This window comes from Esox lucius, chromosome 18 (genome assembly GCF_011004845.1).
Source record: "Esox lucius isolate fEsoLuc1 chromosome 18, fEsoLuc1.pri, whole genome shotgun sequence".
Classification (NCBI taxonomy): domain Eukaryota; kingdom Metazoa; phylum Chordata; class Actinopteri; order Esociformes; family Esocidae; genus Esox; species Esox lucius.
In genome coordinates this window covers 7,786,852-7,813,566 of record NC_047586.1, presented here as the reverse complement: position 1 = coordinate 7,813,566, position 26,715 = coordinate 7,786,852, and the positions used below count along the sequence as shown (strand labels likewise).

The window sequence follows — 26,715 nt, the reverse complement described above, 5'->3', positions numbered from 1 at the left end:
CAGGTGACCGTCTTATTCCATTGTCATCTTAAAGTATAACTACAGTGAGCTTTATATTTCATGGCAACTTTTCCACTGAGTTAATGTGCCACTGCCTAACCAGCATAGAGGGCTTTATCACAGCCTCTGTAATACACCATTTCAGACACACATTATATGGATAAACTTGCAAACAAACAAAGTTTATTTTTAGTCAGTCCAAATGTTTGTGTGCCTGATGAAGCATCCTGGCTTAGAGATGTCCAGTTCCCTTCCTGGTGGACAAAAAATACATCCTTGGGTGTTTCAAACTGAATTACAGTTAACGATGATCAAGAACCACCCAGTATTTCCATAATGGGTCATCAAAGGGAGATTCTTTGATGGAGCCAGGGTTAAATACATCCACAGTAAACATATCTAAATGTATATTAGTCTTACAGTCAGGGCCAGGCCATATTAGTAATGCACGCATACACTATAGCAATTGCCTGCTTGAACCTCCTTGATTTTGAGTGTGTGCCTCACAAAAAAATAAACCTCAAAATTGTATAGTGTTCTGTGAATCATTTGAGTTGGATTCAGTCGAATTAAGATGACATGACAGAAATATATAATACTCTGACATGACAAGACAGACATATAATGACAGACATATATAATACTCTGTCCTCTACCTGTGTTCCCGATGATTCAAGTTGGTAGAGGCATGCCAAGGTCAGGAACAGCTGACTGGCAGTCTAAAGACAGACTTGACTGGGGGCCAAAGTGGTAGATGGGCAGGGCCTTAGGGTACTGTAAAGATGACATTAACCACAGCCTCCTCCTAATCCTGTTACCCTATGGAGCTACAGTAAGGAGGTATTGATCTATTTCATTAGGATCCCCGTCAACAGCTCCTGAAGCAGGGACTACACTTCCTGGGGACAAAAACACAACGTATTATGTAACATATGTAAGAACAAGCAGTGTCGTAAGTAAACAGTTCTGCTTGTAATTACACAACTCACTCTCCCAAATTGGTACCTTCACACGCCTGGCAGTTCAGAAAGGTTCAGTACAGCACAGGACAGAACAGTGTTGTTTCAGCAGTATCCTACTGTTATTCTGAAATACAGAAACGTACAACATAACATACAATTTTAAGACAGTGTTGCTCAGTTCGAAGAGCATTGCACTTGCAGCACTAAAGTTCTAAGTATAATTCCCATAGGGATAAATGTGTTAATAAAGTTGCGTCATTCAAACCGGTACAATCCATGAATCCATTACAGTCCAACTTCCTGTTTACGTTTTTCATGTGACGTCACACAACTGACATTTTTCTCGTTTGCGAGCAGGTCAGTCCCACCAAACTCGTTGAACAACAAACTTATGCCACGTCAGGACTTCCTTTCTAGCAAACCAACTGATATGACAGCTATTTAGGGTTAACGGCACACAACCTTTAGTTCTCGGTGAGCTTTACCGAATACATTCCTTGCATGTTTGCGACGGTTCAGACTGATCAAAAGTCTGTGTTATCGAGCTGCCTGCTACGTTAGGTTAGCTAGCTGCTACCGTTAGGCCAGCTGTCTTTCCTAAACACACGCTAGCTGCATTTTGATTGAAATGGAGAACAAGTACAACCTCAAGAGCCCAGGTAAGTTGGTAAATTAAACTAACGTTGCGGCATATCGACCTAACTAACCTATGATGGCTCGCTGAGCTAATGCTAGAAAGCCTAGCAAAAGGGATTTGCAGTACAGCAATGTAATCATTTCCGCATCTGGTTTACAATATTGATGCCGTACTAGTGAATTCGCACATACTATGGTTGTGATCTGTCTGTGACTAGCTTGTTATGCCATATGTTCTGCGAACCCCAAGTAAAAACAAAGGTTTATGACATGAACAGATCACCATGCATTTACAGTCTGTCGGTTAATAGACTAACTTGTAAGCTAACCTCCACTTCCACATCGATGACACTGAAAGATAGCACTACTTTAAAATAGTGAACCTGTGTCATAAACCGTTAATGTTACCGTCGACTGTCTTGCCTGGTCCAAACACACACTGTATACTCACTGTGTACACACACAGCTGCAAAATATACCGAACCTGAAACACTGAGTGGGTTAAGGCATGTCACTTTCAACCACAGTTCTAATCAGTTACACTAAGCTCCATGTGTTAGGTGGTGCTGTGGTTTCACCCTCAGTCAAATTAGGCACGGTTTCCAGATGTCATTTTCTGCCTTCTGTGACTTGCCTTGAGCTGTGCCAAGAAAGATGTCAAATGTACTGAAACCTCGTTTTTGCATAAAGCATATCTGGGCTGTCATTCCTGTTCTTCACACTAGATGATGTATAGAAGTACACAGGTTGGTGGGAGATTTTCTCTGCTCATAATATTGTGTGAAACACTTGCTGTAGGTTTGCAAGAGAGCTAGATTTAAGGAAGTCTCAGAAATGTTTGGGAAGGGGCCAAAAAAAGCAGAGGCTGGAGATAAGTTGTTCAGAAAGGTTCAAGTAAAGATATGGTACCAGTTTTGAAAATGGGTGAAATTAAGGACACAGAGACCAAGAGGTAGCTCATTAACAAACTTCTGGGGAACTAACTAGATGCATTAGTGCTACTCCAGCGTTATGAACATTACGCTTGCATGTGAGACCACAAATCTGATGCCTCTTTGAATGGACAAACAAATTATAAATTAAACTTTGATTGGGTATGTCTAGTAACCCTTAGTAGAGGGTATTTCATCAGGGAGCTCTCATCAGCAGGGGTTTCCTGATGTAGCCAATCACACTCTAGTGACTCCCTGCCCAAGGCAGCATGGGCGCCTACAGAGCTAACTAAGGTCATCAGGCGAGAGAGTGTGTCCTAACACATTGACTTACACGATTTCCTCTTTGAAAAAGCAGAAACTTTTGGAAAAATGGGGAGGAGAGAAAAGGGGATTAAAAAACAACCCAATTCTCTGCAGGTCCAGGGCATACATTTACATAAGTAGCCACATAAATGGCTGTTAAATTAGTTCCTGTTTTCATTCATTCAGAGTAACAATCGTGTCATTTGTAAAGGTTATACCACAATGCAATTTAGGGGACACGTATAGCTCTCTTGTTTTTATGAAGAAGATTTTTGGGCATGGTTTTTGATATTATCCTTTTTATTAATAACACATTATAATAAATACAGTTGGTGCTTTGGGACATTGTAGCATTTATTAATATTGTGAATTTTGGGCAGTGCTGAGTCTCATGGTCACCATTCACCTTGGCCGAAATGTAAGTCAGCTTTTAACAATCCTAAAATGCATTTGCATGAGGAAGTGCAGATGTAATGTCCTTTAACAGGATGAAAGTGAAATGGGGATAGATACGGTATAACCACTCTGAGGTAAGAAACAGCTAGTCTACACTGTAAATGGGTAATCGGCCATAATATAACACACTGACTTTAATAGCATGTAGTTTGGTTATGGAACTGTAAGTAAGTGAATGATTGAAAAAATGACCTCACATGTCATTGATTTGTACAGACATTCGTAATAATTGTTTTTTCTCTTGATTGTGTTGTATCTCGATAGAACACAATTATGTAATATGCTCATTTGCATGTTTGGGTATTACTGCATATTCTAATGAGCTCTGCTTACTGAATTATGGTAACAAGGGTACATGGGTCCCTAATGTTTTTCAAACCCACATAAATAATTACATAATGTTAATTGTGATCTGTCTTGAAACATTTGGAAAAGGCTATATCCTCCATTACATGTTTAGGTTTGTTCATTTTTTAGGATTGACAATGGGTGAAAACTGGCTATCTGCCTTAATGTGATTCGAACCCAATTTAATGTGCTCTTTACAAATGCACATGTTGGAGATGCCCGTTACCCCCTCTATGTGTGGATGAGCTCATGGAAATCCTGCTCTCAGAGCCGATCGTGTTCCAAATGTTTCAGTGGCTCACTGTAAGGTGAGTGTGACATTGTCTCTGAGACCTGGCATTACCTCCCATAGCGTAGAGCGAACAGCTGGGAACAGAACGCTTTGGAAACGCACAGCGACAACCTCAGGCCCAGTTCCCAATGACAACCTTCTCCCTAGGTGCCCTGGTCTAAAGTAATTAACTGTGCAGGGAACAGTGTGTCATTTGGTACACTGGCTTCCTGTAGGTTTGGGGGGGGGGGGGGGGGGGGCTAGTAGTGACCGGCGTCCCTAAACCCCGCCGTGTCTTCCTCCGAGTTACGCAACCCTGTCTCCATCCTCACAGGACCAACCCTGCCTGAATCGTCCCCAGCTGCAAACACTAAAATGTGTTACGTAAAATGTTTTTTTTTTGTGCAGGATTATAATCCACTCCCCCAGGGCCACTGACTGAAACCCTGCTCACTGCAGGAGTGAGGAGGCCTGCGTGGCTGAGCAGGCTTTCCTCCTGTCACTCCCACTCATTGTTGTTGTGAGACACAGCTTGAGAAGGACTCTACGTAGACCGTCCCCAATGACACCCTAGCCCATATGTACAACACAACTTTCTACCCGGGTTCTGGTCAAAGGTAGTGCACTCTGTGAATAGGGTGCCATTTGAGGCACAGGCCATAGAAAATCCAACACGGCTTTTGCGCCCCGTGTCGAAATGCACGCGGGTGTTCCAGGGACACAAAGGTGGACGGACGGGCGGAGAGATCCCCACTCGTCCTGTGTGTCGCCGCTGGGCTTCCGTGTGTACGTTCCTCCTTCGCGGACGGTGAGGGCAAGGACGGCTTCCACTGAGAGATGAGTACCCTCACACGTACAGAGTTCCACTCCGAAGCTCGCCCGGTCTCTGAGGAATGAGGCGCCCGGACCTGTGTGTTCAGCGAGGCCAGCAACTGATCGAGCGTTTTCTCATTGCGTCAGCAACGTGTGTCGGCACGCTGTCAATTTTGTCCTTATTGGTATTAGTGTGGGATTTGTGACAGCCGGATTCTTACAGAGAAAATGATGCTCCGTTGTTGTCAAGGTTTCCCTTAAACCCTTTTAGGCCTGTGTCCTACCTAGTGAGTTACTGCATTAAATCATCATGCTTAGCCCGTAGCCTGACTCTCACTCCGCAAGCACTTCATCCCACAGTGGCTTTAATGGGGGATTGATGAGTGGTTTAGCCCGCACCAGGGTTCATGGTCTCGGCTGGGTCTGAAAATGTAATCTCGTCTCCCTTCCTGTCCCCCTGGAGACACAGAAGTACACCAGGCTGCTCTGAGAACGTGCTGATTTGACCTCCCACACGCAAAAAAGCAAGGCTTTTGATTTTCTCCAAGAACCCCCACCCCACCCCTCCCCCCACCCCCCTTGTTATAAACAGTGCGGCGAATGTTTCTGAAGCCCACCGCGTCTTCCTTCAGCTGGAGCCAGCATTTAATCCCCCAGCCAAGCGAATTGCACTTGAGGGACGGCTCATTCTTGCAGTGATCTGTGGAGCTCCGGGTTAAACACAGCAGGAGAACCAAGTGCTTACATGGCCACAGTTGAGTTTTACATAACCTTCCGTTATAACATAATAAAGCCTGTGAACGGTAAGGCGGTTCATAAAAAAGCCAAAACAGAATCAAACCTCATAGTTATCCTGCGTGCCTGAGTAACACAGGCATTGGCAGCCTCACGGCCAAGAAGGGTAAGTGTACAGTCTTGATAGGAATAAGGAGTTCTCGCTACGTCGGCCCACAATGCAGTGCTGCGGCAGCTGTCTCATCCTCGTAATCCTCCAGGGGTGTGTTGCGCCCAAGCAGTCCGCCCCCCCCGGGAGGTTCATCTGGACATCACCCCTTAAACCCTGCTTACTTATCAAATCCCAATTTAAATCCCTCAGTAAATACTATTTTCCTGGTGTCTCCTCGTGCTACCAGCCTGCTGTCCCGACCCCATGTTAGCCAATAGTGGGGGTGTTTTCTACAAAGTGCCCTCGAAGCGAGTCAGCCAGCTGCTCGGAGAGACGGCCACAGTGCCACAGCTGGAGGGAGTACCCGCTCCCGGAGATCTGTGATAGGCTGCCGTCGACGGCGTGCCCGTGGCCGGAGGACCTGGCAAGTGACCGGGGGCTTAGTGTCAGTGTCTGAGCTGCCATTGGCCATGCCATCAAAGCCGGGACGTCCAGCCGGCGCTGTGATCCGGCTAACACGGAGCCAGAGGCTCCCCCGAGTGGCCCTCACCCAGCTCGTGTGGCCTGGCCACGTCTGATACAATGTCTCACCTCACTGACGAAAACTGTGTCTGTCGGACGTCCAGGCTGTGGACTCCTTCACTTTTCATTCTTAACCCCAGGGAACAGTTTTCCGGCCGCAAAGCACACTCCAGGGATTTCCTCTGCACACGTGGTCCGACTCCCGGGAGTATCTTCTCCGGGGTGTGAACGTGCTCTGGAGAGTGTGTGAGAGGAAGGCTTGCTGGCTCCGCTGTGCAGGCTTGTCATGTCGAGGCCTGCCGATGAGTTTCTCCTGTTTGGACAGGGCCAATGCACACTGCCTGTCAGGGCAACTTACTCTTGCTGTCTTCTGTGGTCCAGGGTTTCTGGGAAATATATGGGACATATATTTTCTGCCACAACTCCTTGGTTCCCTGTAGACTCTATGCCATATACCGCAATATACTGCATGAGGACAGATGAATATAATCATTTTAACTGTACAAGGAACTTACTCTCCCCTTCTTCTTCAACAAAAGAGTAGATAGTTCTATTTGTTATTCTAAAAAAATAATAGCTCAAGCAATATCAGTTAATAGCTGGCCTATAGCCATATAAATAAATGACGTTTTATAAGAATGCAACACGTTGCTGTTCGGGAGTTGTTTGGGTTCAGGGCGATAGCAACAATGAGTGGAAGACAACTTTGATGATGCTTCCACTGAACTGGATTTATATTCCCTTTGTGAAGTGGTTCAAGTTGACAATAGATTTAGTGGTTACATACATTTAATAAAAATTCTACTGTAGTGTGTTCAACTTCTATTCCAGTAGAAACTCCAACGCACTTTCTGAAAGCTTTGTTGTAGCTAGTATCTATTTTTAACATATTTCCAGGCTGTTTAATATTTGGGAGTGTTTCTCTGTTTTGTGATTGTAGACATAAATACATCTGTTGTGTCTGTTCTCCTACAAGATTACTTCTAAGCTTGATTTAAAATGTCAATAGAAACCGCTGGCTTCATCACTAAGCTGGCAAATCAGGCTGTGAAAGGAGATTTAGCAGACAGTCCTTTCCTTTGGAAAATATGATTCCCGTTGCTTTGGTCACACTTTTTGTCCTCTCATTCCCTCTCTGAAATGGCATCAAGTGTGAATTAATAGTCTTATGCACTTATTAGCATGTCATAACGCTGTCTTGTTCACACAGACAGCTGAACTTGATGTGGGCAGCTGCCCTCTTGGTGACCCAGTCATCGGTGGGGAAACACGGGTGCCAGGAGGGGTTGTGCCGGGCCTTCTGATTTCACACACGCTGAACGTCCCCCCCCGGGTGTCCGGCCTGAGGCGGGATCAGATGGAAGGCGTGCCCGGGGAGGCGTGTGGTGTCAAAGCCTCTCATTTCCGCTGCCTTGAACTGCCTTCCTTGTCCAAAAGTGTTACAAGCTGTCAAATCACTGATTCATCTGTCCTTCTTTCCCCCGATACCTAAAAAAAAAAAAGTGGAGCAGGTTCTTGGACCCTGCCATGAAGGGCGCTTTAAGAGGAACTGAGGAGACATTGTAGAGGAGGCAAGGATTTGATGGCTGGTGACATTGTGAGGTGCTACCAGGCTGTCCACGTTCTCCTTTTATCCTCCAGCCCTCAGCCGGAGCTCATTTCACAGGCTCACGTCTACTCTTCCGGAAGATTTTAAACCAATTCAGTTGCTCTGAGTACCACATTTCCAATTTTCTTTCCAATTATGTTCCCCTTGTTGGTTTCGCTTCGCCTAAGCACTGGAGGACTCAGTGACAAGAGTTGTCACGAGAGCTCTTTGACCTTTCGTTCGACCGCTACTGGAGGCTTTTGTGAAGCAGATGCGGACATCTTGCGTCACACAGGACTTGTGTGTTCATTCTCCTATCACCTCTGTGCTGTACGCCCCTCAATAAACCACAGGGCAACAACAGCAACCCAACCCCCGGCGGTACATGTGTAATAAAGCCACTGGTCATTAAACCAAAGGCCATGTCGTCATTAAACTTGCAAAGACACGTGCTCTAACAGCTGTGTTAAAGGACCTGCTACTGCTGGAAGGGAAACCTTCCTTTGGTGAAAATCCTTTCCTGAGTAACACCATCCGGAGGCATTCATGTCCATGTCACTGGGGTTAATGCAAGCGGACAGAGGTTTTCAGCTGTTACAAGCACATCCCGTACACGATGCTGACCCTGGCTATAGGTGATGTTCACCGTGCTGCTGTATAAACCTGTTTACTTAATCTGACGTGGGTGCGTGGAGTTTAGTTGGCGCGTTTAGTGGCACTGAGTGTGCCAATTCTCTTAGGGCCTTAGAACCTGCATTGCGGAATTAAAACGGAATTCAATTCAATTTACAATAGTGAATAGATTTATCGGGGACCTTCATTTGCCCAGGTTTATCATGAAACATTTACTGTATGCGTCTGTGATTTGTTATCCCTGGGACTTTCTGAACAGAACGTTTCTGTCAGTGGGTGTGGGGTGCGCACGTTGTATCACACTTTGTGTAGCCGTTAGCGTTTATGCTAATGAGAACAGTCTTCTGGTAGATAAAGGCTTTCCACGGCCAACCCAGATACTTTCTGCATCTACCCCAACACTTGCAAATTGAATTATGGTTAACTGCCTTGCTCAGGGACAGAACAACGGATTTTCTTTCCCACCTTGCCGGCTCAAGGATTCAATGTACGTGCTTAAACGCTGGTCCGCCTTCGGCCCCCAATTTAAATGTTACCTGCAAAGTAGCCTTTGCTTTCCTGGCGGGATGGTGGCGATTTTTATATTTCATAAATCCACTGGGTATTTGTTTTGCAGACACCATCCCGTGTCCTCTATAAGACTAACTGATCAACACAGCCACTTGCTAGATGCAGAACTAACATAACCACACCAAAATAAATCTACATTTCTGTGAGAGATTTCTTTTTCTCCCAACCTCAAACGTTGTCCGCTGATGTGGTCTAAGCATGATTGTGGACTTTGAACATTCACTTGTGTTTTTTTTTTTTAAATATATAAATATTTTAATTAGAAATACACAAACCGATTTTAATTGGACCCAACTATTTACAAACCTCCCCAGAGGAGGCGTCTTATGTAGCACAGCCTACTTATTTGTAGTCACAGTGACAGCAACAAATAGGACAGAAAACAGACATGCTAATAACTTTTCGCCACTTCACAATCCGTGCATTGCGAGGCCGTCCACTTAAAGGCTTGAGTCAATCATGCGTGTGTTGATCTGTCACCACTGTACATAGGACCCTGTCTGCATTCACTGTCTGTCTGCGTTAGCCTCCCCTCAGCCCAGATTGAAGTGCTTTTCCAGCCCCGTGTGCCTCAAATCGGGAGGCTCACGTAGCATCAGTCCTTGGATGGGAATGTAGAACGACAGGCGGCGGAGCTGGGACTCCGCGTGCCAGAGGAAGTAAACTCCGAGCTCTGTGTCAGCTGGGATGAGCAGTGATGGCATGTCATCCAGTCTTTTTACCTGGTGTTAACTGTGATGTTGTTTCTCTGTGCCGGTTGGGTGCTAGCTGTGAAGAGGTTGATGAAGGAGGCAGCTGAACTGAGGGACCCCACAGAGCATTATCACGCCCAGCCACTGGAGGTGAGTTTTGGGGTACCCTGGCCTTAGTCAGGCTCATCAACTGTCACTTAATAATGCCAAAGGAGTGGTCTCCAACCTTCTGGGGCAATGAATCTCAATTTTATTTTGATTATACCTTGTAACTTTTCCCTAGGTCCTTATAAACGTCAATATACCTGGTAAAACATGTGACAATAATTTTCCATGTTTTTGTATTATACTCTTCAGATGACCATTTAAAAAATATATATATATTGTTCTGGCTCCCTCATACTCGACTCTAGCTAGCTGGCTCAATCACGGAGGTATGTTGATGTCTACCCACAGGATAACCTGTTTGAGTGGCACTTTTCTGTCCGAGGACCCCCGGACTCTGACTTTGATGGAGGGGTTTACCACGGCAGGATAGTCCTGCCCCCAGAGTACCCCATGAAGCCCCCTAGCATCATCCTCCTCACTGTAAGACCATCACACACACACACACACACACACACACACTTAAGCAGTAACGCAGTAAGGGGTGAGTTGCCCCTTAACCCTGGTATATTGGCAGCATCACTAACCCATGAGATGCCATATTATTAATACAAACCAGGCACTGATGTAAATAGTCATATCATTTCAATCCATTACAGACAATGTTGTGTTAGTTTAAGTTACAATCAAATGCTTATCAAAGACTAGAAGAGAGACATCTATAGGCATCTTGTTTTATCCAAGAGCCAGATTTGATTGCATTGAATTGAGTCAGTATTGTCAGAACCGAAACTTGGCTGCACTGTCACAGAGGATTTGAATGGTTCTGTGGGAAGGAAGGGAGAATGTGTTTTTTCATGCAGCTGTAATAACCGGAAGAACGAATGCCAGTGGATCAGAAAGGTTGTGACAGTTTCTTTTATATAATTTTTTTTTACTCATGTTGGCAGGTTTTACTTGGTCTTTGAAGGCACTCTCTGTTTCTTTCTCTTAACATCGCTCCTTCAGCTCCCCTCAGAGCCTCCCTCTGTCCTCCCCTCCATCTTTCTCCCTGTAGCTTGCTTGTCATAGACAGCAATATGGTAATTGGGATCCTGTCGTAGAAATCCTATGAATTTTCTCTTTTTCATTACATATGTAATTCTATGGATTTGCTTCTCTTTCAGGCCAATGGGAGATTTGAGGTAGGGAAGAAGATTTGTTTGAGCATCTCTGGCCATCACCCGGAGACATGGCAGCCATCTTGGAGCAGTAGGTATCCCAGTGTACAACAGGTGTCACAGTGCCTGCTTAACAGTATGGCTTCCTTCATGAGCCCCACTAGTACAAAATCTCAGTTCCTCTGCCTTGCAAACTGTGCCATTGAAAAGCTAGCTTTTCGGTAAGCGTGGTTGTAGAGAGACAATTCAGTTGTGTGTGTGTGTATATATATTTTCTCCCCTTCCCAATTTTGTGATGTCCATTTAGCGATTATGAGCTTTCCTCATTGCAGCAAAGCCCATTGGGCTCAGGAGAGTCGAAGATCGAGATATGTTCACATCTTGCCAAACCCTTGGGTTCAATATCAAGCTGCTCAATGCGCTAGGACGTTTTTGCAAAAATCTACATTCTTGGAGACGTGCGTGTTCTCTGGTCAAAAACCACAATCGAGTTTGTAAGCTCTCGAGCGGCCACAAGGAGTCGCTAGGGCAAGGCGAGATGAGGCATCCTACCCCTCCATCCTTGACAGTGTTGTGCCAATTCCCAGCGCCTTCTGCCGACCCTCCGGCCGCGATTGGCATGCCTAGACCAGGATCCAGACTGACAGAGCAATGCTGCTAGGTAGTGACTTGCGCTGCTACGACTATTCGGAACCACTCCCTGGGTGGAGACATTTCACCTGTAACAGCAGGACCTGGTGCGAGGCCTTGCCTGGTCGAGCCCGGAGACACACGCACTTTCAACCAGTTCGGCACACCGTTCCCCAGACCATTCCAGTCATGCTCCTCCAGATGCTGCACTAAACCTGGCCCGGCATCCCGTTCTCACTCACTCTGTGCCTGCCAGGGACCAGAAGGAACAAACAAGGGATTAACTTTTTTCATTTGAATTTCAATTAAGGCAGATAGCTATGCAAATGTTTTTTTGCGCAGGCGTTTTTGTGTTCTGGATTGTTTCGATCATTGTTTTTCCCCCTGCAACTTATGGAGTGAAACCTGGATGGGGCTGAAAAGAAGACTTTATAGCAGAACAAAGTAAATAAGAAAAATGTCACCGGAAATTGAGGTTTGGCATACATGAAAATGTATTCCGATAGAATTCAATGGGAGAATCAGGTGCTCCTGCACTGCCTTTATTCTTTTTACTTCAGGTATTAATAACGTTCATTGATGTGTACAAACAAAACAAAAGATAGTAACAGACATAACTTCTCCTTTTGCCCTTTGGGGGTCATGTGGCATTGGACACGAGACTGGTCAGCCCTGGCTGGGTTTCTGGTGTCTCGTCTCCTCAGGAGGCTCGCATTCTTGTCTAGTAAAGGTTCATTGTGGGAGGAAAGGCTGGATAATACGTTTCAGTGGAATTTTTATGTCACCAGTTGGCCAGCCCTGGCGGAGGTTGGTTCTGCGGTACCACTGGGGAGTACAATGGGCCTACTCCCGCAGGTTTAGAAGCTCATCCAGAGATATTCTCATTCATGCATATCATAATTTTCTTGTATTTGAAAGCACAGAAGTGTTTGAAGAACTGAGGATAAACCCATTTTCACACCCGACAATAGCTAGCTAGAAATCTACTTCGAAACCAGGTAGAAAACATTTGTTAATAAGCAAGCTAGCCAAGGTAGTTATGGCGATTATGCTTTATTAATCTAGCTAGGTAAGTTCTATTAACAGGAAACTGTATAAATATCTAGTAAATAAGCAAAGCTATTAAAATGTATAATGTTTAATCAAAATTCTCTTAAACTGCATCTCAATAAGTCTGTCTCTGCTTGTCCCATCAAATATATCTTGTCACCTCTCTTCCTTCCTATGCAAATTAGATGGCATCAGTTTAGTGATTACAAATGCAGAATTTAGTGAAGAGGGGCTTATAATTCTACATCAAAGGTTGTTATGATACATTGTTATATTAAGTGGTTGTATATTGTAGTACTGTGTGTATTTTAATGTACAGCTCTGTGTTTTTATTCATGGATACATGGAGATATATATCTCCATGTATCCACCCAAGTCATCTGTGACAAACCAAAATCTACAAGATGTTTGTACGTTGCCCTAAGTTTTATTATGCAGGGGTCTATATGTGTGTGTATGTGTGTATGTGTGTAATATATATATATATATATATATATATACCCCTGAAGCAGCCATGTAGTTGAAATGCACATAAGCTCATCACCATATTGTATAAGTGTCCCATCATGTCAAATGAAGAATAGTATTTGAGGAGTTCCAGCAGCGGATGTCCTCAGAGAGGCTCACTAAATCCGGGCTTATACAGTAGAAAACAAAGCATTACTCCCGCAACGCATTACATAACATTGGCGCCGAACTTGACAGCCTTGCATGGTATTTCATGAGATTTAGCGTCTCCCTTTGTTCAGTCACATTATGAGTCTACAGACAGTTTCTTTGAGCGTTTGTTGGTTTGCCTTTCCTAATTGTGTTTGTTTCTCTTTCAGTCAGAACAGCACTGATAGCTATAATCGGATTCATGCCAACCAAAGGAGAGGGTGCGATCGGATCCCTTGATTATACCCCAGAGGAGAGGAGAACCCTGGCCAAAAAGTAAGATTGCACAGATTAAAGCAGTCCACTGTTTACTCGTAACTCTATTTCCACTGAATTAACTCTGTGCTCACAGAGAGGGGTTGGATGGATGAATGGTGGTGAGACCTTTCAGTTCGCCCTGGTCGAAATGTTTGTCTTGCTGTTTGTTCTCGTGTTTACCCATTCCACACGTGAGGAAGACATATGTTGTATTTCCGGTAGACGCTTTCATCGTGCACAATGTCTACATCCAATAATAAGGACTAACTGTACATCCGTAGGAGAACATGGTGATGGTTGGCCGTTTGTCCCGTAAAGTTGGGCAGGAAGTGATGGTTAAATGCAATAGGCATGTGACAATGGCATCCGTGCCTGTGGGAAAGGGCCTCAGGTTCCCACGTGTCTGGACACGTCCGGGCTCTTTCCTTTTCTCCTCGTCGTCTTAGGGATCTCTTCCTCTGAAGAAACAAACACATGCTCGCTTTCGGAGATGGATTAAAAAGCCTGGGGGGGGGGGGGGGCAAGAGCGGTGTCCCAAACGGCCCCTATTCCCTTTATAGCACACTACCTCTACTTGGGCTCTGGTCTAAAGTAGAGGAATCGAGGGATAGGGTGCCGTTCTGGACGCTTCCTTGATGACTGTCCGTTGTATTAACACTTAAGGACAGGGTCTTTAATGACTGGCTGTTTCATTAACACATGAAGATAAGATGTGACACAGGAAAACGTCCGTGTCTATAAATACACGCAGAACACAGCGTGTCTGTTCGTCTCCATGATGAAAGAAAGGCCCCTGCTTCACAGAAGCCTGCCATTGCTACGGCTGAGACAGCAAGTTTGCTTTGATTCGGGCTTTGGCATCTTGGTTGTCTCCGTGTCCTGTGGTAATTGTGAGAGCTGTCAGTCAACTCCATGGCCCCGGGCCCTTGGTAAGGAACCAGAGAAATATAGAGGAGGAAATCGTGTCTTCCTGATTCGGCTCTTTTTCCTGACATAAAAGTAAAGTGAGGAAGTTTCTGTGGCTGGCAGGCAGGCTGCTTTAATGAAGAGCGTTAATAATGCAGAAGGAAGAGGGAGACAACATTTCGGATGGTTTTCATTTCTGCCTATCAAAGCATGACATTGGATGGTGTGGGGGGGGGGGTACATTAGGAGAACAGCAACTCATTCGAGGTCACGCTTGATTTGATTGATAGAGTTGTATCTATTTTTTTTTTTTCTGGTGAATATTTCTTTCAAAGCCATAGCTGAATGTTGTCTAGACATAATGAGTTTTGATCCACACTCGGCTTGTCACGTTGCCACGTACCCACACAGAAGTCATCTTTGACAAACCAAAATCTACAATACATTTGTACGTTGCTCTGAGTTTGTTTATTTTGCAGCTGCAGCCAAATGTCTCAAGGTAAACAGCCTGTGATCAGCGCATCAGAGAGATCTCAGGCTGTCATAGAGCATAGACTAGAGAACATACAGCATAGACCAGAGAACATGGCTCTGTTTGGGATTCAGCCTAGCTCTGTGGTACTGCCATATTTAGGGCTGTGACATTTTGTCAGGCGGTAATTGTCATGCAAATGACTGCCAGTTTCACAGTAATTTACTGTTAATTAACAGAATCAGATTTGAGATCTTCAGGCTTCCACGCATACAAGCCATATCACAATAAAACAAGTCTATTTCAGGAAGTTCTTAAGAAAATGTATTTTAGATGAAGAAAGTAGCATATTCTACCAAATGCATGTTAATCTGTAAATAGCGGTTATCAAAAGTGATCATTTCAAACAGTGATAGTCTAACCCGTAAGACTATTCACAGCTCAATCTTCTCTTGAAAACAGTAGTTGTGACAACATTTTGATTTAAATATTTTGAAAACATTTTATTGCCGGTAGCTGAGCCAGCCATGAAGGTACACTGAGATTAGGAAATCCCAGCCAACAGTGCCTCCCCACTCCCTGGGCGATGCTGGACCGTTTCCATCGCCCACGGGGCTTCCCAGCCACTTGTCAGCTAGCGGCACAGTCAAGGTTCAAACCTTGGTGGTCATCTTGGTGCCAGTAAAAGCTGTCTGATCTCTCAGTCCATCGGCACCATCTAAACAGATATCTCAATAGAGCGCTTCGCTTGTTTCGTGAGCGCAGCGCATCTGTTCTGGCAGCGTGACTCGCAAAGGAGGAAGAGCGGTAGCGTGAATAGCTGACAATACAACGATAGAAGCGACTTTCAGAATCTTGTCAGGGGGTGCTGAGGCTGCCCCCCCCTCCAACCCCCCCCCCCCAACTACAATTGTTTTTAAATCTTTTTAAAGGTCAGACATATCTGGATTTCAGACTTGACATTAACAAAGGCTGAATTCCCAATAAGCGTGTGTAAACTGTTATCCACTGTGTAATATGTCTGAAATTAGTCTTGGTTTAGAGGGGCAAAATATGTTGTTCATTTGCAATTGAAAAGTGACTGTGATTTCCTGGGGGTCCCCTTTTTCAATCATGTTAGTTAAGCTACTTGGACAGCGCTGGTAAGTGCTGAATTAAATAGGGCCTCATGTGGCTCAGTTTGTAATACATGGTGCTTTCAGTGCCAGGGTTGAGTTTTCAAGGGTTGTGTGTCGGACTGGGGGGCTTTTTTTTTTATACAAAAAAAAGTATAAAAATGTATGCATGTACTGATATAAGATGCTTTGGGTGAGCTCCCAGCACTTTTGGAGCGCAGAGTAGCCAGAAAATAGAAAACCATGTAAAATCTGTTCGGGAACATCTCATCTCACATTGCAAAATACGTATTGCTCTGACACCCCCCTCTACGTAAGCGCTCCAGAAAGGAATAAAAAAAAAAGAGAGGAGATAGCAACACAAAGTGGCATTTTCCAGCTTAAGGTAATGTGTCAATCTTTTAATTATGAAAATATAAAAAGACCCTGTTCCTCTGTAAGCCGCCCTGCACAATCTACAAACCACAACGTAAGTCTGCATTCTCACCCCAGCTTCATGGAGAGAACGTTTTGGAGTTTTGCATAATGAGACCTGACAGAATGCATGCAAAAACATTTGACACTTAAAGGCACTTCCTAAGATTGTTTTTCATTTTGCAGTAGATAAATTGTATACTTAGCACTTAAATCTCTTTTTTTCTTTTTTCATTGGATGTGTGATATGTTGCGGGCTCTTATATAACGATATAAAAATTTCTTGAATTGTAGCTCATGCATTTTGCCAGTTTGTTGAGCATGGTGCTTATCAAGCCATGGTTGTGGGTTCAGTACCCATGGGTACTTTGCACGCACTGAAAAGTTCAAATGTACGTGTTTAAAGGCCTATGGGTTATAAGGCATGCAATTAATTTTTCAGTGCCTTAGAAATTGCTGTTGATTTTATTCTGTTTGGCTTTGAAACCTGATCCATGATGAAGACTATTTACATTTTACGTAGAAATGTTTTTGTTAAATTTACCAAGCGCTTTTACAGTGGTGAGTGTGTACAGTGACTTCGGAGAGTACTCACGCCCTGTCACTTTCTCCACATCATGTGTTACACGCTAGATTTCTGTTTTTCAATCAATCCACACAAAAATAATCTGTTATTTGTGCCAATTATTTTTATTTTTTTAATGTTAATAAGTATTCATAAAGTCTTGCTTTCGCTTTGTTTTTATGTGGTATTTTGTGTTTAATAATGGTGACCAAAATACATTGAATCAGTGATGAATTAAGTCTGTGACACAACAAAATGTGAGGAAAGTGCCTATTTTTAAAGGCATTGTATATATTCATACTTCCCTTTGGGATTGAATCCCAAAACCATGGCATCATGAATTACATGGGACCGTGTTTTCCACTCAGTCTGCAAAAAAATATTACGACAGCCAGACTTGTTTTTCTCCAGTTACCAGTTATCCTCCGTTGTGTTTAAATTCTTGACAACATTTCTGACTTAAAGTAACTCAATTTTGAACTGTATGTCACCAGAAAGCATACACCCCATCCAGGCCTGTGTTGCTTGGTGTGGTTCATTTTCTTGTGTCGCAATACCGAGTTTCCATATTGAATATATTCCTTGTTGACCCACCGACAGATCCCAGGACTTCTGCTGTGAGACGTGTGGCTGTACCATGCGCTCGGCCCTTCTTTGTCCCTCCCCCACTAATCCCCGCCCAGACGACCAGGAGGACCAGGAGCTCGCGCAGCAGATCAATTTCAAGGTATGTTCGCCACTGCAAGCCCAAAGTCCTGCTCTGTTCACAGTGTTATTCACTTACTTCATAGTCCCTTTACTTCAAAAGCCTTTGCGGTTGTCAGAATAGGATGTTTCTGTGTCTCCGTTTTGTGCGGTCGCAGGCAGTGAGTGGCAAAGACCGGGGTGTTTTTCGCCCTAGGCGTCTGGCCTCGGCTCTCTGACGCACCAGAGTACATTGGGGGTGACAGAAGCCATTTCCTGTGCGTTGCTTCCTGCAGGCAGAGTCCAGGCAGGCCAGTGAGAGCACAGGGGCGGAGACTGAGAGCACTGGGGCGGAGACGGAGCCCCCCACTCACTCACGAGAAGAGACCTCCCCCCCGGTTGGAGGTCAGGTGGAGCAGGCGGAGCAGGCGGAGGCCCAGGTGAGAGGAACCCCACCAGGCCTTATGCAGGGTTACATTTCACTGTGGCTGGGAAGCCCCATGGGCGATAGAACTGGTCCAGCGTCGCCCAGGGAGTGGCGAGGCGTCATCAGCTGGGATTTCCTAATCTCAGCGCACCTTTAGCCCCCGGCTCCCGGCAGTGCTAACCGAGGTCGTCCACTTAGAGAGTGCACCTCACACGCGTTCGGCCGTGTGACTTCCTGGTTGGAGGAGCGGTGTGGAAAACGGGAGGAACGCTTTGTCACTGATACCCGTGAGGAAGGGCTGCCACAGTGTTTCTCTCCGGAATCCGTTTTTTCACGATGAGACCAGGTCTTAGATGGAATTAGGGATGAATATTGGGGAAGGAAGAAAAAACCTGGGTAGAAAAACGGGTTTATAACGATGATAATGCAGATTCTAACTACTCGCTTATAGACACATCTTTAATAAGCGGAACTATCCCATGTCAGCAGAGAATTAACTTTACTGCATATAGAAGATATTTGCTTGGCTGAGAAATATCTCCACCATAGATTTGTGTTGCCGTGGTTGCGACTTCGGCACTGTTGCCTGCGTTGATGGCGTTTTGTCACAGACGCCGTCCCGAGGTCCGTGTTCTCCGGAGACGCCATCGTCCTGGGAGGTACGGAGAGAGGCAGTGGAAGGTGCCTGGCCTCCAGAACCGAGGATAAGCAGGAGAATATGGCAGCGTTGTTATCCCGTAATTCATCCCTCATGTCCCATAGTGCATTATGTAACGCGCTGACTCCGTCGGCCTACGTCAGCCCCTGTCGCTCACTCGGCGCAACGCGCTATTTTAATCACCGCGTGTGATGACACGGAGGAGTGTCTGTGCTGTGTTCTGTGTGATGACGGTGCTGGCAGCACTCTCTCTGGCCCCGCCTGTAAAGCCCTGTTCTCCAACTCTGTGGGGTGGGATGGGATTCACCAGTCATTTGTGTGTGAAGGTCCAAGATAACTGTTTCCTTATATACTCTCTATAGTTGGATATCAGGGTTATAATGTTCCGTACACATACATAAAGGTAACAGGTGAACATCGCCATTTCCACGCATGGTAAAGGTCATTTGAGACTATGGCCAAGTCTGAATATCAGTGGGCGGTTTGTGTTCAACTTACTATGGGTTTTGGGTATGCCAAACAATGTGACGTGATTCTTCACTTCTCAGAATGTCATAGTAATTTTGGCTTTTTCACTTGTAGAATTTGCTGCCTCCTATAGAGGAGGGGAATCATATTTTGATCCCCACATGTCTGACCACAGCTGATAACCAGCTGAGGGGACTGTGGCAATGTAGCCTAAATGGTGGGATTTATCACATCAGTGGGTAAGATTACGCATCCTCAGTAGGTTGAGTCTAGACTACAGATCTTGTCATTTTTTTTATTTGACTAAACGTGTGTTTAATGTTTACTGAAAGTGCTTATGCAGTTACCTGGCCTAAAACACAAAAGATCTCTCTGTGCATATGTAGTAGACAAGGTATCTTTATAGTGGAAAGGGGTGAGAGGGGCCCACTGAGCGGGGCCACTGACTGTCCTCTTGGTTCTGTGGTTATCAAACATTAACTGCCTCCTCACTGCCTGTCTTGCTGTGTCCATGTCAACAGTTGGCAGGATAACTGCACATAGTCCCTGTTCTGTCCCCATGTCTCTCTCTGCATGACAGAGGCACATGGCCTCCAGCCAGCCCTTAATTAGGAGGAGCGACACTCAGCTTTCTCCCCGTCCGTACAAAGCCTGTGCACTGCCGTATTACTCACTGTTTAGTCATCGCCCTTAAAGCGGCATTATAGAAAAAGTTCAATTTTTTAACACCCAACTGTAGCCTTGTTGTTGTTGTTGAATTAGAGGCAATTCCAGCATTATAGGCATGACATTTTCATGCAAAGTCTCAACTTTGATGTCTCACAGAATGGACCAGCAAAACAATAAACAACCCTTTTGATGTGGTCGACTAATCATTTATTTCCTTTGACCAGTTGGATTGCTTTACATTTAATTTTTGTTATACATTTTTGGGTATTTTTCCGTACGAGACACAGCCTTTGAATAAAATTAACTCTCTGAACTGAGCCTGTCTAACGTTAAAAATTGCATTAATAATAACAACATATCAAAAATGACTCACAGGGAGCTACAGTGGATATATAATGATTTGTATGATTATGTAAATGCTGATATCAAGACAAATCATGTCAGACCGTTTTTCACTTTTAACAAGATCTTGTAACCAGTGAAAATGAATGAGGAAATGGCTTATCTGCCAAGTGTGCATAAATATATAGTAAATATATAACGGGGGTTATATTCAGATGGAACTAATGACAAATGTATAATGATAATTTGCAGTCACTTGAAATCAGCAGGATTTCGTTGAATTTTTCAATGACTGCATACTGCAGAGATAGTCATTGTCCACAAGGTGCTAACAAAATATGTACCAGGTTTATTTTTGAAAGGTACACATCAGATGATAAACATTTGAAGGCTCAATATGTTTTAGACCTGCAACTTTTTCTGAAGTCAGTCATGTTATGCTGCTTACCTTATCTAGGAGTATCTTGATGGGCAGACCTGTGAAGGTTTTCTGTACTGTTAGTTTAGGGAAAGCCTTTATGGTCCCTCATTTGGATATAGGCACATGTCCCAAAATGTGGACAGTCAACTAAACTGCCCTCTTTGAATTTGATGCCAGCAACACGTTTAGAAAAAGTTGGGACAGAGACAACAAAAGACTGGAAAAGTTGTGTAATAGTTGTGTAATAAAAAACTAAACCTGGTGGCATATCAGACGACTAATTAGGTGTCAACTGGCATCAGGTCAGTAACGTGATTGGCTATTTAAAGATAATTCCAGAGAGGAAGTGTCAGAAGTGAGGAAGTGGAGGTTCACCACTGTGAAAGACTGCCCGGGAAAATAGTGCAAGAATTTAAGAATAACGTTTCACAATGTGAAAATGCCAAGAGTTTCTCATCTAAGGTACAATAATATCATTAAACGATTCAGAGAATCCGGAGAAATCTCTATGCAAGGGACAAGGCCGAAAACAAATATTGGATGGCCGTGATCTTCAGGCCCTCATGCGTCACTGCATTAAAAACGGACACGATTTCAGCACGACAATGCAAAACCATATTCTGCACATATTACAACAGCATTACAACAGCAACTAGCATAGTCTCCTTAGTTCCCAAATGCTTACAGAGTATTGTTAAAGGAAGAGGTTATGCAACTCATTGGTAAACATGCCCCGGTCCCAACATTTTGCTGGCATCAAATTCAAAACGGGCATGTATTCTTCCAATTACAATACAATTTCTCAGTTTCAACATTTGATATGTTGTCTATGTACTATTTTCAATTAAATATATGGATGAATGATTTTATTAGCATTTTACACAGTGTCTTTTTTTGAGTTTATGGCGGATCTCTAACACTATGGGTAGAAAATATTCCTTTCAATCTCAGGTTCACAATGTCTAGACCCAAATTGACTGCTTCTTAGTTGATGTCAAATTGTAATAGTCTGTAACTGGGGGAGTACTTTCATCTCCCAAGGACATTAATGTCAAATTCTGTCAGTTTTACAAATCCCTAAATACATCTAAAGCAGATGCTAATCCTTTAAACATGCATAATGTTTTGGAAGAGTGCAGCATCCCCTCCCTGGGTTGAGGACCGGTACTTCCTGAATGAGGAAATCGCTCAGAGAAATCCAAGAAACAATTAAAACCCTTAGGCAAGACCTGGGCGGATTGCCCTGTGAACTCTGAAGGAAATTCAGCAATGTTCTATCACCTTGACTGCAGAAGAATTTCATCCACAATATTGACAGTGGAGCTGTACCACTTATTCTGGATGAGGTTTCTATTACAGCTATACACAAGAGACCAAAATCTGGAAGAAGAGGATCATATAGGAGATTGCCTCAATTTAATTTCCGTGAAGGAATGATACAGGATTGTGCATTGATGTCTTGACTTGCTTTTCCATCAAGCTTCGTGTTCAAGCCATCAGATTACACACAAGAATGCATGGTTGTAATGCTACAGACACCCTAAATAAAATATCTGACACAACTTTCTTTATTTAAATAATCCCTAAATCCAGAGTCCTACCTACACAAAACCTGATCAATCTGTTTGGTTCATTCTCTGGCTCCAGAATGAACTGGACTAAGAGTGCACTAATACCTATTCCTACTGATGAACAACTGGACTCTGGTCATCCATTCATCTAGGATTATAAAACACAGACTATATAAAAAGCACCTTTGTAAATCTTATTTGAGAGTGGATTTGCTCTCTCTAACTTTATCATTTATTACCGGTAAACCAATACTGGGTTCTTATGTTTGGCTTGTTGTTCCGGTGCCATCCAACTGTCTTGGAACGGAGCATGAAGATTGACACCCCCACGCCGTTGCTACGGTGTTCATGTCTCCTATGGAGTAATTCACTTTTATACTTCTACCCCCCCCCCCCATAATTGGTAGATTCTGTAATTGGAAATCAAATAAAGTGCCCTGACCTTAGACCCCTGTCATTCCAGCTTCCAACCAGGATGATCCTTCTTATCACTGGGGATCCAGAGCATATTTTCATCTGTTCCTACAAGGCACTTTTTGCATTCTTAAACAACTGAGGGGAAAACTATGACTTCCCTAGAAATAACTTTCTTGTTGTGTAATGGTGTTTTTTCCACACCGTATCTTGGCAACAGTATAGAAGACGTGTCTGTTTTATCTGTTTGGATTTCTTAACGTCCCAACTTTACACCTGACACGGGGTGACAGCTGTGAGCGGAGAAACAAGCCCTGAGATGTGATTGAAATGTCGTGACATTGCACTATTGCACTACAAAGAGAGTAATAATCAAAAGACCAACTATCAAGGAATGTACAAATTTGCTGAGAAGCTCATGACGCAGTTTGCTGCGAGTGTGAAGGAACACCAAGGCATCGAGTCTCTGGTGGTTGTGCCGAAACAGATGTGCCTACAGAAAGAAAGCCCCCAGCATGGTTTTGTGTGCTCGCGTTGTGTGTCTGTGTGGGTTCCTGTGCCTACGTTCTTATACCGTGTGTGTCTTGGGGCGTGGGTGGGTGTTTTGTGCATCTGAAATCCAAATGTATTGGTCGTGTACACTAATTAGGAGATTTTAGGCTTCAGTTACTACCTCCAACGCTGTGGTTAAAATAATCTACAAACGATCAAAAATTAAACGGAGAGTACGGTACAAATACATTTGGATGAGTCTTGAGGGTTGGATGTCAACACACAGGGAGTAAAGTAAGCGGTGGTGTCTACGCGCAGAACATGGAGTGGTAACATTGTGCGTGCGTGTATATGTATATTTGGATTGTGTGCGTCTCTATTTGTAACGTGTGTGTGCGTGCGTGCGCCAGGTTACATGCATGTAAGTGTGCATATTCCTAGCTCAAGTGTGTGCGTCCTTGTGGCTCCACTGTGTGATCCCTTACCTGCTGTGTCGCCCCCTCCCCAGGCTGAGGCAGCTCCAGCGGCCAGTGAGGACCCGCCGTGCCCCCCGGCCCCCAGCGGCCGCCCTCTCAGCCCCCGCCAGCGGCGGACCCAGCGGCAGGGAGACCAGAGAGAGCCCGCCAGCAGAGCCACGTTCCCCGCCGACCCCCGACCCCCTCGGGATGCCGGTCACACGGGCTCCGTGGTCCTCATCGTGGTGCTGACCCTGCTCCTGGCCGCCCTCATCTTCCGAAGGATATACCTGGCCAACGAGTACAAGTTCGATTACGAGCTGTGATGACACCTGGCCTGTCACCTCCCCCCGGGCCCCCCCCCCCCCCCCACTAAGACGGGCTTGCTTTACAATGACCGTAACTTGCATTCCTGTGGAGGTCAGGGATGTCTCACTTCCTCAGAACCTCCAGGGAATCCCTTATTACGTAGAATTTACTCTAGAGTGTGTAGAGATGGATACTGCATTTGTAACAGAGTATCGTCTCCAGGAGTACAGGACTGTATCAAACCTGGGTTTGAGTACTATTTGAAATCCTTCAAATACTTTTCATTGTTTGCTTTAGTCTGCTTGGGTTGAGTGGGGACCACTGTAAAACAATCAGTCTCAAATAGGTGCCTGTCTCTTTTTTTATTTGTTTTTATAGACATTTGCATAGATTTCAGTGTCAAATAAATCCTGAGGCTGTCACTTGACGATGTAAAGTATTTTATTGATTCGTTAGAACAGGCAAGCTCAATCAAGCCCAGATAGAGTACTTGAAATGATTTCAAATACCATACAAAGGCTGCTCTGCTTTCTGCTCCAATTTGAATTTGTCAGGCAGCTGTTTATTATACAGACAGTGACTTGCTCTCCATATTTAACAAGTCATATACTTGCACTGTCATATGCCATGTGAACAATGAAGGCTATTTAGTTTGTTTGTTTCTAATTGTGTAAAAGGAAGCAAAATGCATCATATATTGTATGCAGTTAATTTTTATTTGCAATTTCTAACTGGTTAGTCACTGCTCTGGTGATTTCTGTTTAGCAGCGACTGTCACAGATGCAGCCAGGGATCCATAATTATGTCTGTCATTGTAGAGCCTGAGTGCCGTTCTGTTTCCTGCTTTTCAGCCAATTGTGCTGATCGAGGCTATGAATGATGTTTATGATGTAGGAACCTGGTTATATTTCTGTGCACCTTTAGCAACAAAGAAGCGCTTAAGATAGGAATATGATGCTTTTGTAGTCCTCAAAAGAACATCATTTGTAATTAAAGAGGCTATCAGCAGTTTAAACAACAACAATAATGTGTCTCCCTAACACTTTTTTGTAAAAACCTAAAGACAGCGCTGGAGAAATGTTGCCACTCTCAAATTAATAGACAGATATGGATCCAACAATTTAATATGCATACATTTGTAACCATGTTTTGAGCAAATAAAATGCTTGTGTACAGTCACTAATCAGCCATTATGACCACTGACAGGTGAAGTGAATAACACTGATAATCCCGTCATCAGGGCACCTGTCAGTGGGTGGGATATATTAGGCAGCAATTGAACATTCTGTCCTCAAAGTTGTGTTAGAAGCTGGAAAAATGGACTAGCGCAAGGATATGAGTGACTTTGACAAGGGCCAAATTGTGATGGCTAGACGACTGGGTCCGAGCATCTCCAAAACTGCAGCCCTTGTGGGGTGTTTCCAGTCTGCAGTGGTCAGTATCTCTCCAAACTGGTCCAAGGAAGGAACAGCGCTGAACCGGCTTAGTGATGCACGTGGGTAGTGATGGCTGGCCTGTGTGGTCCGATCCAAGAGACGAGCTACTGTAGCTTAAATTGCTTATTTGGCCGCAGACAGGGTGCCCATGCTGACCCCTGTCCTCTGCCGAAAGTGCCTAAAGTGGGCACGTGAGCATCAGAACTGGACCAAGAAGCAATGGAAGAAGGTGGCCTGGTCTCATGAATTAAGTTTCCTTTTCATCACGTGGATGGCCAGGTGCATGTGCGTTGCTTACCTGGAGAACACATGGCACCAGGATGCACTATGGGAAGAAGGCAAGCCGGTGGAGGCAGTGTGATGCTGTTGTCCATGTTCTTCTGGGAAACCTTAGGTCCTGCCATTCATGTGGATGTTACTTTGACACATACCACCTACCTGAGCATTGTTGCAGACCACTTGCAGCCTTTCATGGCAACGGTATTCCCTGATGGCATTGGCCTCTTTCAGCAGAAAAATGTGCCTTGCCACAAAGCAGAAATGGTTCAGGAATGGTTTGAGGAACACAACAACGAGTTTAAGGTGTTGACTTGGCCTCCATAATCCCCGGATTTCAATCCAATCGAGCATCTGTGGGATGTGCTGGACAAACAAGTCCGATCCCTGGAGGCCCCACCTCGCAACTTACAGGACTTAAAGGATCTGCTGCTAACGTCTTGGTGCCAGATACACATATACCACAGCACACTTTCAGAGGTCTTGTGGAATCCATGCCTCAATGGGTCAGGGCTGTTTTGGCAGCACAAGGGGTACATACACAATATTAGGCAGGCGGTCATAATGTTATGGCAGATTGGTGTATATTGTGTTTACAAGCATTGGATTGGAAAAAAAACTCCACATTTTGTGTTTTTATGGGTACCGTTGAACTTGAAGTTCATTTAGGAATTAAGTTATATTTTTCAGGAATCAATGGATATATTTCATTAATTCAAAGGTTGAGAAAAGGATGAAGAAATTGGTAATTCCCCTTTATTGAGACACAGTTCAATGTTGTGTACACATTGTACTTACAGGGAAAACATATTCAGAGTGTCTAAGTCGAATTCTCATGATGTTTGAGTCATGTAAAAGCTTTATTTACATGAATACAGAATTCATTGTAGACACCTTCTGCTTTTTCAAGTCAGAAGTAGTCAGTCAGATATACATTCATATTTCCAGAGTGTATTTAAATGCTAGATATTCATATTGTATCAGAAAATAAATGCCTTGAACAAAAACAATTGCCTATGTTATCTCACAGTTCACAGATCCTGAAAGTATATACCAATATGCACAGACCAGTAATATGAAAGGACTAGAATACAATCTGGTATATACACGCAGATTGGATCAGGTTACACCAACCACTTAGTGTGT

The 26,715-nt window shown here is 44.2% G+C and overlaps 1 protein-coding gene and 1 long non-coding RNA gene across 2 annotated transcripts; one reads left to right on the top strand and one right to left on the bottom strand.

Annotated features, from left to right (window-relative positions):
* Positions 1–104: 104 nt before the first annotated feature.
* Positions 105–1,087, bottom strand: LOC117593320. Its single transcript, XR_004574761.1, has 3 exons — positions 1,006–1,087; positions 657–899; positions 105–254 (listed from the first exon to the last, which is right to left on the bottom strand). It is a non-coding gene; the product is annotated as an uncharacterized LOC117593320 (long non-coding RNA).
* A 193-nt stretch (positions 1,088–1,280) lies between these two features.
* On the top strand, positions 1,281–23,910 carry ube2j1 (ubiquitin-conjugating enzyme E2, J1). The gene is made up of 8 exons (XM_010882823.5): positions 1,281–1,621; positions 9,692–9,765; positions 10,072–10,203; positions 10,887–10,971; positions 13,388–13,493; positions 17,548–17,674; positions 17,928–18,071; positions 23,602–23,910. The coding sequence occupies exons 1-8, from the start codon at positions 1,591–1,593 to the stop codon at positions 23,872–23,874; spliced, it is 972 nt and encodes a 323-aa protein (XP_010881125.2). The 5' UTR covers positions 1,281–1,590; the 3' UTR covers positions 23,875–23,910.
* Positions 23,911–26,715: the final 2,805 nt, after the last annotated feature.